We start from the raw sequence: 14,262 nt of genomic DNA, 5'->3' as shown, positions 1-14,262 counted from the left end.
ACAAAGGAAGGACACTTTTAGGTTGGTGGTGGGAGGGGGGATTTTTGCTGATTTCTGCTTTCACTGCAGACATTCCTTTTGTTCTATACTTCCCAGGAGGCTCCTCTGACCCTAGGGGGATTTTAGAGGGCTACGGTGGAAAAGGAAGACAACAAACTCCTACCTTTAAAACTATACTGCAATTGCTTAATCATTAAGGATCTAAGCTCTAGCCTCTTTCTTACATATAAGGGGATACCTACTACATTACCCCAACCCAGAAATCTTTAGTCAAAGTACTTACAGCAGCTTTCACCGTTGCAAATTCCACAATTGCACTCCCAGTCTTCTTGCTTGAGATCACTAAATTCAGTACCTCACCGTACTGCCAGAAAGCAATAGAAGTAAAATCAGATATAGATCCAGCAGAGAAAGTTGTAAACTATGAAAACTAGATGGCAAAAGTACTGTAGTGGGATCAGGGACAATACTGGAATGGAGGGTACTAATAACACCGCAGAATCCAAAAAGAATGGCAACTGCAAAATTATTTTGTAGATACTACTGCAGTACTAAGTAATTCAGGAGATCACTGTTAAAATTAAAATACAGTGTAGCTATTAGAAGACCCACATGCTCACACATCACTCTCACAGTTCAGATCAAAATCATGTTTAAGAAGTAATTTAGAATTCAGTCTAGATCTTAATTATCTTTCAACAGGAACAAGAACATTTATTCTCAGAGATAAACAAAGTTCTTTTTAAACTACCTACCGGTTGCTTACGTCATTTCAGCAGACACAAAAGAAGTAAACTTAAAGTTACTCCACCAGAAGCCATTTATGTACTTTTCTATAAGAATATTAGCTGCAGGAAGTCACAATTCCTAATGGTGCCCCTCCTCACTAACAACAAGGGATGAGAGCAGTTATAACTACCATGGTAGGGCCACATAACTTTGTGCAGAAATTTACATCAAACTTCTTTTCTTTATCTTATAGTACATTAAGCAAAATAAAAAAAAATGAAACAATGTGGAACAAACCTTCTGTAAGATTTGCAGGAGAACTTCCTTTGAATAGCCTCCTTTCGTCTCATCTTCTTTCTTGCACTTCCATCGTAACTGAAAGGGGGAAAATTTTACATGATTAGTTTTGCCCAGTCCAATACACCAGATCTAGTATCCAGCAGAATTTTTCTATGTTATTATTATATAAAAGCCTACACATTACGATGTTACTGTACAAAATGATTCACAAAGTAACCTGGGCAAATTATTAGGGACTGTGGTCTATATTATACTGCAGAGTTTGCAGTAAACTGAATCCCACTGTGTAATCCTGCATCATTTAACATGTCACATTAACACGTGTACTTTGATTTAGTTCTGATTTTTCAATTTCTGGTTCATTCTAGTACCCAAATCCTATTTCATTGTTTACTGAATGTCCTAAACTGCTGATTGCACTGACTCTGTGTAATCTGTTTTGAGTTCCAGTGAGAAAAGGTGGACTATAAATAATGTAAACAAAATTAATAAACATGTCAATTTTTGCATACTCTGTGCAGATCAACTGATACAAGCCTAGGAAAGAATTTATATTTCAGAACACCAAAAAATTACTACATACATCAAGTAGTATCTTCAACCTGTCAATATCCCAAGTCACTGACACTTAACTTCTAATTACCTTCATCCTAGTGCCTAGATTCTAGATTAAAGTGCAAGGAACACATTAAGGTGAGGTAAGTGACAACTCCAGTAAGCAGCGAGGATGCCAGAGGCAGTCCAGCTTTCTGTGAGGCTGGAGGCGATTCACGTGGCTTCTATTGATGAAAGATAAGTTATGGTTGGCTCATCTCTCTTCATAGCTCAAGTTTTTGGGAATGTCTTACTTTGAGCTTGGGGGTTCCTTTGCCCTCCACTCCATACCCATCTTGTTTGCCTCAAAAAAAAAGAGAGAAGAAAACAAAAGGAAAACTTCAGTGTCAACTATTCCAAGGATAAACCATGACCTCCATCTTACAAAATTAAAACATTCTACTAATTCTGTGTTCTAGATTGCCACATTTTGACTCGATTCCACTGAATATTCATTCATTCTCAACATCCACCTCTTCTGAAAGGGGATACACAAATTCAAGAGGGAGATCAACTGCCTGATGTTACATATGGGATCAAGGGCATAACATGGAAAACCTTTCCTTTTTATTGTGTTAGTTTAGGGGGCATTTCACAGTGAGAGAAACTGTGATTTTTTCTGCAGAGGAGTACTGTGTAACAACAAGCTCCTCTAAGCATCAGATAAGGCCATATACCAATCCCAGACAGAAAGAGGTTTTTGCTTGACTTTACCTTGTACTCGCTGCTCTCGCTCAAGTCGAATTTGCTCCTGAATGAGTTTCTGCTGCTCCTCCAGTTGGCGGGATCCCTCTTCACGTAGCCGCAGGATCTGGGAAGAAGCAGAAGGCAAAAATGATGGCTATGTTGCCCAAAAAATGACTATTCTTTTTCTTTTCTTCTTTTTAATTGTATTAGCAGTTTCAATATAGAGAAAAGAAAAAAATGAAAGAGCAAAGAACAAACATATTGGTCTCATTACAATAAATGTCTGAGTTTCCACATGTGCTACCCTAAATCATTGCTTGTATACAAGTTTATCATTTATATCCATGCAACTTTAAATTATTATAAGAATGATAATTTTAATCTCTAAACTACAAGTTATTTTATCTCTGTACTGCAAGAAGTCTACAAGTGGTTTCCAGCTAGTCATAAAAGTTGTTGATTTTTCTCTAATCAATGACGTAAGTTTAGCCATTTCATCGGCCAGTCCTCTATAATAGATGTAGTTATTGTTTTCCAGTTCTGAGCATACAGTAATCACACAGCTATGATCATATTTAAGAGCAGAGTCCCATGATTCTTTCCTAAATTTCTATCAGTCATAGTCTGGTTTCATTTGAAGATTAGTCTTTAGGATCTTTTGTATTTATACATGTATTTTTAATCCTTTTTTTTTTTGCTTTACTACAAGTTCACCACATATGGTAAAACATTCCTGATGATTGTTCACATTTCCAGCATTTGTCTGAAACATTTTATACATTTTGCCCAGTCTAGCTGGCATCATATGCCACCTCATACCACATCTTACAGAAATTCTGTTTAAGATTAGAACAAAATATAATTTTAATCCCCTTCAGCCACATTTTTCCCATTATTCCATCTGTATATTATAACTAAAATTCCTATCCCATTTTGTCATACATTCTTTTATCTGTTCATCCTTTGTCATATTTCAATAGTTTATACATTTTTGCAATGACAAGTTCATCATTTGTACATAATTCTGTCTCAAATACATTTTTCATACATTTTCTTAACTTTGCATATGGAAAAGTTGCATATGGAAAAACCACTGACAGTAACACCCTTCTTCTGTTGAACTTTCTTTAGATTTCATTTGACACCCCTCTTGGGAGAATTCCAAAATATCATAAGTTAACCACTTATCCTTCATTAACATTTCTCTTCTATAAAAAGCTGCTTGTATTGAAATACACATTGGTCATAATCATTGTGACTATCCTTTTTCAATGAAGACTATTTATAGCAAATAAAGGAACTGATTGTGAAAGGGACTGACTCAGCATTCTCTCTCATAAACAACTAAACCCCTTTATGCTGCCTCTTCACATAGCCTGAAGCCCACAGAGTCCCAGCATCTTTTATTACATATATTATCATTGGCTTTCTGCTCACCAACTGGGCTGTATACATTTATGTATTTTTACCATAATAGAATATTGTACTTGGAATGCCAGCTATACCTCTTCTTCTAATGTCCTGGTTATTCGGATCTCTTCCTCCTTGCTAACGTGGGTCTGGGCTTGCCTTTCCCGGGCTTCAAGGTCTGGAAAAAAATTGCACAAACTAAATTTCTGCTAATTGCAGGGGGCATTTCACAGAACCCGCAGCATGTAACTCTTATTTCAATTGGGCGCATGGAGAAATGAATTTGCATTGAATTTATGGAAAATTCAAAAGATTTATAAATCTTAATTTTTTTGGGGGGGGGAGGAATATCAGCAATTAGGCCTTCATTCCTCATATATTCTCATTACATACCAAGCTTGACTTTTTTCCTCCTTTCATCAAGTTTTTGAGTCCTTTCTGCTGCCTGTTTCTTGGCTTTTCTCACTTTATCATATGCTGCCTGTTAAAGTAACAATACAACACAAGGTAATTACATGAGAAATGGTAAAAATCAAGAAAAGGAAGTCTCCTAGCTAGCATTCAAAACCTGTGCATGTTGAACAACATGAGGACACAGGCTTGCTTATTTCTGCACTCAAGAATCTCAGTCTTAGTATCCAGGGTAGATGAAGGAAAGGTAGTTCAAGAAGATATTATGATGCATCCTAAACCCATTTACTGTGGAATAAGTTCCACTGACATGAGACGTACTGCCAGGTAAACGTTTGTGTGTGTGCGTGGTACATGTGTATGTTTATTTCATTGCTAGAAATGAAGCATACTGAAAAATGAGACATGTGATAAAAACTTCCAAGCCTGCATTGGCAGTATGTACATCTGCTGGGAGAGATGGGTAATACTAAGGTATCAACTACATTATATTATTAAAATTAACCAATTGACTGCTGACAATGATTATGTGGTTTTAATCAACTATGACTTATGACTGACTGACTATCCAAAGAATAGATTGCACATGCTCATAAAAACTCTGGCTGATCCTTTTCCAACAGAAGAGACAAGTTACTGGAAAATGTTCAACTTCCTTTGGGTTTCCAAGTGAAAAAAGTTTTTTGTGTTGTTTTTCCCAGTGGAAGATAAGTTTTTTTGAAACCAAAGAAGTTTTACCTAAGAAAACCAAGAACGAAACACAAAAACACAGAAATCAGTTAGATAACAAATCTTTCTGGTACCAATTATTTCCTATTTTATCATTCCGCTGATCAGTAATGATGTCTCCTAAATTTTTAGCTGTTGTTTTATAAAATCAGCTTCTGAAACTGAGAATATCCGGGCATGCCTGTGGATGACAAAGATACTTTATCTATAAGCACTCCCTGGCTTGCACAAGTGTGCAGATGCATTTTCCTCTTGTGATAGCAAGGTAGGGACAACATATACCTTCCTATATGGAAGTAACGGGTGTATTTTTTGCCCCTTTCCATGCCCAATACAATGGCTCTTGAAAACAGCTCTTAAAAACCTATTGCTGTGAAACTGAACTCACCCTTGCTGCTGCATCTGTTAGAACTGCCAACGCCTGAGACAACTGATGAAAGAGTTCAGCTGGGAAAGAGAAAATTAAGACTCATTAAACACTACTGTATAGGAAAGATCATCTAATTCCAGATTATGCAAATGAAACGGGAAAGTCCCTTTACTACTGGATTCTCCCTTAGGAAAAAGAATTTCATAGTTCTATGACGTGTGCTAGACAGTCTTATTGCTGCATTTAGGATGCCTTTGTTAATCGGATTATTTCTGAGCTTCTTCACAGCTGTTACTTATCCCTTGCTGATCCAGTTTTTTCTCGTGCCTTCCCCTGGCGTTTCTGTCTTGCTGTTTTCCTCTGATACATATCAACAGTGGTTTCTTTATGTCTCTGAAAAGTCAACCCTATTTTAAAAGACTTAGCATACCCACTACCACCCCAGCTCCATTTTTGTGAAGTACTGAGTCCAGGAGTGGCTACACAGCCACCCCTCTGGAATGACTGCAGAAGAAGGGAAAGAAGCTGGTCATTGTGCCAGCCCCACCACCTGCCCCCATCCATTATGTGTCATTCCCAATTTCTAATCCAAAGGAAAAGAGGAATTTTGTTTATGTGCAGAGAAGGCATAGCCAGTACATGTAATTTGGAAATTATATATTAAAAAAGTAAATTTATCAAAGTACAACCTTTGTTTTGTCCTGTGCCTGTATTAGGCAGTCACAGGGATTGACGGGGGATGTTGCGAGGTTGGCACAACGTATCAACATCTAGAATCACAGAATAATAGAGTTGGAAGGGATCTCCTGGGTCATCTAGTCCAACCCCCTGCACAATGCAGGACACTCACAACCTTAATGCTCATTCACTGTAACCTGCTACCCCCTTGAACCTTCACAGAATCAGCCTTTCCGTCAGATGGCTATACAGCCTCTGTTAAAAAATCTCCAAAAATGGAGAACCCACCACCTCCTGAGGAAGGCTGTTCCACTGGGAAAGTGCTCTAACTGTCAGGAATTTCTTCCTGATGTTTAGACGGAATTTCTTTTGAATTAATTTCATTCCATTGGTTCTGGTCCATCCCACTGGGGCAAGAGAAAACAACTCCGCTCCATCCTCTATATGGGACCCTTTTAAATACTTAAAGATGGTTAGCAGATCCCCTCTCAGCCACCTCCTCTTCAGGCTAAACAGACCAAGCTCCCCCAACCTTTCCTCATACGTCTTGGTCTCCAACCCCCTCACCATTTTTGTTGTCCTCCTCTGGACATGCTTCAGTTTGTCTACATACCTCTTCAACTAGGTGCCCAAAATTGAACACAGTACTACAAGTGAGGCTGAACCAGAGCATCATCTCCTGTGATCTGGACATGGTACTCTGTTTGATACAGCTCAAAATCCCATTTGCCTTTTTAGCCACCGAGTCACACTGCTGACGCATGTTCAATGTATGGTCTACTAAGACTCCTAGATCCTTTTCACACATACTACTGCCAAAACAAGTCCCCCCCATCCTATATTGGTGTGTTTGGTTTTTCCTACCTAAATGCAGAACTTTACATTTGTCCCTATTGACTTTCATTTCATTCAATTTAGCCCACTTCTCGAGCCTATCAAGATTATCCCGTATTCTGATTCTGTCTTCTGTAGTGTTTGCTACCCCTCCCAGTTTTGTATCATCTGCAGATTTAATTAGTACCCCCTCTAATCCTCATCATTTGAGTATTTTGGTACATGAAAAAAAAGTTGTCTCTACCCCATGGATAAAGTTATAAACCCCCTTAGTCCCAAACTCTTCAGCCTTTCCTCACAAGAAAGGTGCTCCAACCCCCTAATCACATTGTTTGCCCTCCTTTGTACTTTTCTGCAATGTCCTTTCTGAGATATGGTGAGCAGAGCAGTAAATATCCCAAATGAGCTTGCACCATCAATCTATACAGGGGGATTTCAACTTCGGCAGTTTTATCCTCAATCCCTTTCGGTACAATCCAGGCTTTTTCAACCAGGATTTCATGAAACCCTGGGGTTTCTTGATGGCCCTGGAAGGGTTTCCCAAATGGGTGGGTTAATTAATTTTGTATACATTTTTTAAATTTTTAAAATATTTATTGGGTGACATGCCCCCCACCCAAAATGACCTGGAGGGGGTAGGAAGCAGTGAGGGTCCCAGGTGGGCATGTATACAGCTATGCTTCCCAGCCATATTCTGCATGATTATGCTACTTCTGGGGTCTCTCAAAACCTGAAGAATGTTTAAGGGTTTCTCAATGGTAAAAAAGTTGAGGAAAGCTGGTAATAATTCCTAACACAAAACTTGCCTTTTTTGCTGCTGCAGCAAACTGGGCTGACACTTTCATTGAGTTATCTACTATGACCCCAAGATCTTTTCCTGTCTATCCTTTGAATAACTTACTGTATATACTCACGTATAAGATGACCCGCATATAAGCCAAGGGACCTAATTTCACCACAAAATGCTGGAAAACCTTATTGACTCGCATATAAGCCAAGGCTGGTGTTTGGATAATGGCTTTTCCCCCTTCCCTTCCCTTTTGGGCAGGATCTTTCCCCCCCCCTTTTCTTCCCACCCTCCTCCTCACTCTTTCCCCTCCTCCTCCCTCTTGCCTTTTTATATCCAATCCTTCTTCTTATCCAATTCCCTTCTTCTTAGCTTGGTGTTCTGTTCCCTCCACTTTCCATTCCTTCCTCTAGAGGCGTTTCCTCCTTCAGCTCTTTGCTCTCCCTCTGAGACGGAGGCTTCAGAGCTTCCTGCAACAGCAGCATGTACTAGCCTCGTGCTAGCCTTGCTAAGGCATTGAGGGGGGGAGGCGGAGACTGCTCTTCCCTCCCCTCTCACTGGCCCTCCTGGGCTTGCTGCGTCTCTTCCTGCATCTGCTTCTTCAGTTAAGTATACTTGTCTCCCACCCCCCACCTCCAGTCTTGTCTTGCAGCTTTTTTTTATACCCGCATATAAGCCAAGGGGGACATTTTCAGCTTTAAAAAAGGGCTGAAAAACTAGGTGTATATGCAAGTATATACGGTATTTCTAAACGTACAGATAAATCAATCATAGAGCAGATTGGCAACACATCCTTGGGACTTTCTCTTCCTTCCAAAATGTTGTGAGTTTGCAACAAATTCTGAAGTCTGTAAACTATTCCACTCTTAAGGAAATACCAAGTTCTCATCCTTCACTTTTCATCCTCTTCCCCATGGAAGCTGGAAAATGGGTTTTTGAAATGCTCTCTACAATGTATGTCCTTTCCTTTCTAATGCAACTGCCTATGTATAAATGCACAGAAACTGTTATGCTATTCTGGATAAAACTATATCCTCCTTGCCACACATGAGAAAAATGAGAAATGACATGCAGTTTGTGGATTGATCATACCTGCTTTGGGATTATCTGGATTTTTATCTGGATGGCAAGTCAATGCCTTCTGTCTGTAGGCTTTCTTAATCTGTAAAAGAAAGAGTTGAGATGTAACAAAGTGAACAGCAGTCTAAGGCAACAAACATGAGGAAATGTCCAGAAAGGAAGCAGAAAAAGTTTGAAAAAACTTGCAACATTGGCAAAAAATATATATATCTTCTAATTTATAATAGCAACATTAAATTTTATTCCACAGCCAACTTTAATAAAGTTAAAACCAAAACACTTAGTATCATAAAATCATAGAGTTGAAAGGGACCTCTAGAGGCCTCTAGTTCAACCTTCTGCACAATGCAGGAACTCACAGCTACCTGCCCACCCAGTGACCCCAATTTCATGCCCTACTGATTCCCCCCACCCCCCCACCCACACAATAAAAATCTCCAGAATCCAGCCTGGACTGGAGAAAATTCACCTACCATCCCATAGTAGCAATCAGCAACTTCCTGGTTATGCAAGGAAGGGCCACAAGAGACAAACATTAGCATGTCCCTTCCTCCCCACCCACTGACAATCTGCCTAACTTCAGGACGCCCAGGTTGATAACTGCTGCCTTAAGGGAACAGCCCTTAAATGACTGATTGGCCCACAGCCATATGGAAAGGCAGTATAAAAATCCAAATATATAAATAAAATTAATTAAGAAATCCGCTTTGATTACTGTTACACATATGGTCGCACTACAGATTTCTTTAAAAGCACAACATTATTGGATGTTTTATTCTCAAACAGATTTCCAACTCTGAGCTGGCCTTTTTCATTGCCACTATACATTGACATGACATTTTTAGTTAGTATATCCCCAAGTGCTTTCCTGGGTAATTACATCAGTGTCTATGCAATGACAGGATGTTTTGCCACAATGTGAATCACTACTCTGGACCATTTATGAATTGGTTAAACTGAAGCAATCCTACTAAGGATCTTTCAGGGAATCCATTGCTTATTTCTTTATTGTATACTATCCATTCAGCCTCTACCTAGCTGTGATGGTGGTGGAAAGTGCTGTCAAGTTAAAGATGACGTATGGAGATCCATAGAGTTTTCAAGGCAAGAGACATTCAGAGATGGTTTGCAATTGGCTACCTATGTATAGTGACCCTGGTCTTTCTTGATGGTCTTCCATCCATATACTAACTAGGGGTGTCCCTGATTCCTTTCTGTGATCAGAGATTGGGCTAGCCTGGGTCATCCAGATCAGGGTTCTACTGTTCAACTTGTTATCTTTCCCTAGCATTGTAAACCTTTGGTGAGAGATTTGTCAAAAGCTTTCTAGAAGTCCATTATGCCGGTGGTCCCCAACCACCGGGCTGTGGCCCGGTGCTGGGCCGCAAAGGCAAGCTTGCGGCCCGGCAAGCTTCTTACTGTGGGAGGGCGGGAGAGGGAAGCAGGGTCGCTCACGCGCCATGGGCATGTGCGGCCAAAAACGCGCATGCGACGAGGATGATCTGGGGCCAAGGGACCGAGCCCTATGAAGATAGGTTGAGGGACTTGGGAATGTTCAGCCTGGAGAAAAGGAGGCTGAGAGGGGACATGATAGTCCTCTTTAAGTATTTGAAAGGTTGTCATTTGGAGGAGGGCAGGATGCTGTTTCCGTTGGCTGCAGAGGAGAGGACACTCAGTAATGGGTTTAAACTACAAGTACAACGATATAGGCTAGATATCAGGAAAAAAATGTTCACAGTCAGAGTAGTTCAGCAGTAGAATAGGCTGCCTAAAGAGGTGGTGAGCTCCCCCTCACTGGCAGTCTTCAAGCAAAGGTTAGATACATACTTTTCTTGGATGCTTAGGGCTGATCCTGCGTTGAGCAGGGGGTTGGACTAGATGGCCTGTATGGCCCCTTCCAACTCTATGATTCTATGATTCTATTAAAAAGGACTATAAATCATATAGTTAAGAGAGCTGCATATCTAAAATTATTTAAGAAAAATATTAAATATGATGAAGTTATGAGTTCATTTTGTTAATGCTGATATCTTTTTTTTAGAAAGCAGCTATTGTATGCATGGGAAGTTAAATATTCTGCTAATACACTGGCTAGAAACACATGGCATTTGCATACCATCTAGAGGGCAAAAGGGAATAGCAAACAATCTGCAAACCTACTTAAATCAGTTATTTTGGCAAATAGATACTATACTACTTACAGTTGATTGCTATTTGATTAAAGTGTTCATGTATAGATTTCAATAGTTTATACAACTGGCTTTCAAATACACATTTGCCTGGTTATTGTGACAAAAAAGAATTCCTACTCCAGACAAAGCAGGGAATCTTTACAAAAGAGTTTCTTTTTAAAGTCCAAAAAAAAAGATACTACCTTACAATTATTTTTACTTAACTGGCAGTCTTACAACAACCACCCATAACAGGAAGAGGGGTACTAATGCTCAGAAAACAATTGGTTTACCAAAAGCCACCTATTGTTGAAAGCTGAGATTTGACATTTATTTTTTTAGAAAATTTTATACCGCCCAGGGGCTTACAAAATAAGAATTGTTAAAGTAAAACACCCTTTCAACATTAAAATATATTAATTTAAAATCCAACTTTACAAACTGAGTCCAGCACAAAGCCATAGATTTTTTAGTTCTATTTCTATACCGCCTTTTTAGAGTCCTGCTTGAGGCAGCTTATTATTAAAGTCATCACAACACAAAAAATGTCATTAAACAAAAGGTGGTAAAATAAAAACCCTGGATAGAAAGATATGTTTTGGACTGGCTCCTAAAAGAAAGTAAAGTAGGCACTAAGTGAGTCTGTCATTCAGCTGAATGGGGATTCAGAAGGCAAGGTGCCGCCACAGAAAATGCCCTGTCTCTTGTCACCAGCTGCGTCACTTCTGAAGGCCAGAAAGAGCTGGTCTTGAGAGGCATATCTTAACTGGTGGGCTGGATAGCATGGGCGAAGATAGTTGTTCAGGCACTGCAGCCCCACACTATTTAATGTGTTAAAGGTAAGAACCTATGCTTTGTGCCTGGAAACAGATGGATAACTCACATACATCTTTCAACACAGGGGTGATACAAGCTCCTGACAACAGCCCAGTTGCAGCACTTTGGACCAACTGCCTATCTAGGGATACATTAAACTCATGTAGACCGAATGAAATCTAGCACTAGTCAACACATTGCATATGACTGTGCTCAATGGCACCATTACTTATCACAACAAATTGACTGGATCTTTTGCACAGAACCTACATATATACAGTTTATTTGCACAGTAAATGACCTGACTAGTCAGTGTCTGGGAGACAGCAAGTCAGTCCAAAATCCTGTCCACAAATATTACCCTGCTGTGAGATCACAATTATTGGATTTCATGTCCTCTATACAGGCCCGGTCTACTACGGTACCAGAAAACTGGATTACTTAACTAACAATAATCAAGTGCCAAGTTTATTTTCATTAAAAACAAAAATATAACTACAACCTAAATTACTAGCCAGAGTTGGCACACCAGTCAATTGCCTATAACTGAATACATTAAAATAAGAATAATGTTGGCCAGGCACAGGGCATTTCTACACATGTGGAAAAATAGTGTTAAGCCAGCTGAATGGGGATTCACCAACTATCGCTTTAAAATGGAGGATGCAGCCGGCCGTTTACTGCCCAGACGTTGGCGACGTCATATGGAGGGTCTGGAATATAACGACAATGAAAAGTAAGCATTTCATTATTTTTAACGGATGCAGAGATCCTCACAGTTTACCATTTCATGATGGAACCAAGGGTAAGAGGCTTTAGGTACCCATGTACCAATGCCGAAAGTGTGGGCAATAAGAAGGAAGAGCTTGAACTCATGCAGACAGAGAAATATGATTTACTAAGCAATACAGAAACTTGGTGGAATTATTTCAATGACTGGAATACAGTGGTGGATGGATACAAATTGTTCAAAAACCCCAGGTAAGTTCAAAGAGGAGATGAAGTGGCGCTGAATGTGAAGAGAAGGATTGTCTGTCAAGAAATACTAGAGGAGGAGAGTGACACTAAGTGGAAAGTATCCGATTCAAACGGAGAGCCGCATTGGTCTGAAGTAGCACAACAATATTTGAGTCCAATGGCACCTCTAAGACCAACAAAGGTTTATTCAAGGCGTGAGCTTTCATGTAATTGTCTGAGGGAGTGTGCATTCACACGAAAGCTCACGCCTTCAATAAACCTTTGTTGGTTTTAAAGGTGCTACTGGTCTCAAATTTTGCTGGAAAGTATAAGGGAGGGAAAAACGAAGAGTATACTGATTCGCAATTGCTATAGACGGCTTGACCAGGTTGAGGACATGCCCTCCTTGATAGACTATCTTGGCAACAGGATTATAGGTGATTATAAGTAACTTCAATTTCCCAGATGTGTGCTGGGAAACAATCTCTGCTAAGCATCCAGAGTCATGCAACTTCCTGACCTGCCTAGCTGACAATTTCATTTATCAAATGGTGGAAGAAACTATGAGAGGCTCAGCCATACTTGAATTAATACTGACCAACAGGCAAGAGCTGATGGATGGGGTGAAGGAGATAGGGGCCCTGGAGGGAGTGACCATGTCCTCCTAGAATTCCTTTTGAGATGGGGGGGGGGGGCGGAAAGGAAGTTCAAAGTCAGACTTTAATAGACTCAGAGACATGGTGAGAGTCATCATGTGGAACAGAATGCTGGAAGAGAAAGGATCAAGTGATGAGTGGGCTCTCGTTAAAAAAAAGCTGGAGTGAGCTGAGACTGGCCAGGGAAGCCTACTATAACAAAAAAAAGAAAAAAAGAAAAAGCTTCTTCAGATATGTGAGCTGCCCCTGAAGAAGTATCTCCGGGATCAATTTTATCTGAAATAGTTGTGCAGTTACATAAAACAGAAGTCTGATGGCGTATTGGAGACTAGCAAAGCATATGCTGTCATTAGACTTCTGTTTTATTTTGCTGCTACAGACTAATACAGATACCTATTTGGAATCTGAAAGACCCTTCGCACCACTGTTTAAAGAAGCTTCCTGATTATTGGTCGTGCCATCTGTGAAGTCTCCTTTTCCAACTGTTCCTTTCAGAGATGATATTGCTATTATCTGAGACACCTGGCGATTTAGGGGTCGGGGACGGGGAGGCGGAGTTTTGGGGAAGGGAGGGATACAATCCCACAGAGTCCACCTTTGGAAGCTGCCATTTTCTTCACCGGAACCGATCTCTGAAGGCTGGAGTTCACCTGCAATTCCGGGAGAACGTCAGTCCCCACCTGGAGATTGGCAACCAAGCGCCCAGGAACCCTGCGGCGCTGAAGTGTCAGCCTCCAGGGGCTGCGGGTACCTAGGCGCCCCCAAAGCCGCCCCAAAGTCTCGTTCGCAGGCGCTCTCCCGACCCTCTTCCCCACTTCAGCTCTGTACAGCACAGCGGAATAATATCGCGACCAGCGGCCTTCCTGACCTCTTTATCCGCCGCCTTCTCACCCACGCCCAACAACGCGTACAAGTCCAGCTCCAACAGCTCTTTATCAACCGCCATCGCGCCTCACGGCCTCTTTCTTCTCCTCACGCCGAACTCCAGGCCGGACGCTGCTCTCTCGCCCAGAGCCTGGCTCTTCCGCGGGCTGCCGGGAGATGTAGTCTTGT

General features: G+C 40.6%; 1 protein-coding gene across 1 annotated transcript in view; it reads right to left on the bottom strand.

The window, feature by feature from the left end:
• The window catches only part of DNAJC17 (DnaJ heat shock protein family (Hsp40) member C17), a 26,123-nt gene extending 11,861 nt beyond the window's left edge, over window positions 1–14,262 (bottom strand). Inside the window, exons 1-9 of the mRNA XM_077322864.1 lie at window positions 14,078–14,262; window positions 8,622–8,691; window positions 5,249–5,307; window positions 4,114–4,201; window positions 3,816–3,898; window positions 2,338–2,434; window positions 1,878–1,927; window positions 1,027–1,104; window positions 284–364 (exon numbers count right to left, since the gene is read on the bottom strand). Of these exons, the coding sequence (XP_077178979.1) occupies window positions 284–364; window positions 1,027–1,104; window positions 1,878–1,927; window positions 2,338–2,434; window positions 3,816–3,898; window positions 4,114–4,201; window positions 5,249–5,307; window positions 8,622–8,691; window positions 14,078–14,155 (684 nt within the window). The 5' untranslated portion in view covers window positions 14,156–14,262. The remainder of the gene's footprint in view (window positions 1–283; window positions 365–1,026; window positions 1,105–1,877; window positions 1,928–2,337; window positions 2,435–3,815; window positions 3,899–4,113; window positions 4,202–5,248; window positions 5,308–8,621; window positions 8,692–14,077) is intronic.

Source organism: Paroedura picta, chromosome 2, assembly GCF_049243985.1.
Source record: "Paroedura picta isolate Pp20150507F chromosome 2, Ppicta_v3.0, whole genome shotgun sequence".
Taxonomy (NCBI): domain Eukaryota; kingdom Metazoa; phylum Chordata; class Lepidosauria; order Squamata; family Gekkonidae; genus Paroedura; species Paroedura picta.
Note: the sequence above shows the minus strand (reverse complement) of the source record. Positions and strands in the feature narration are given on the sequence as shown.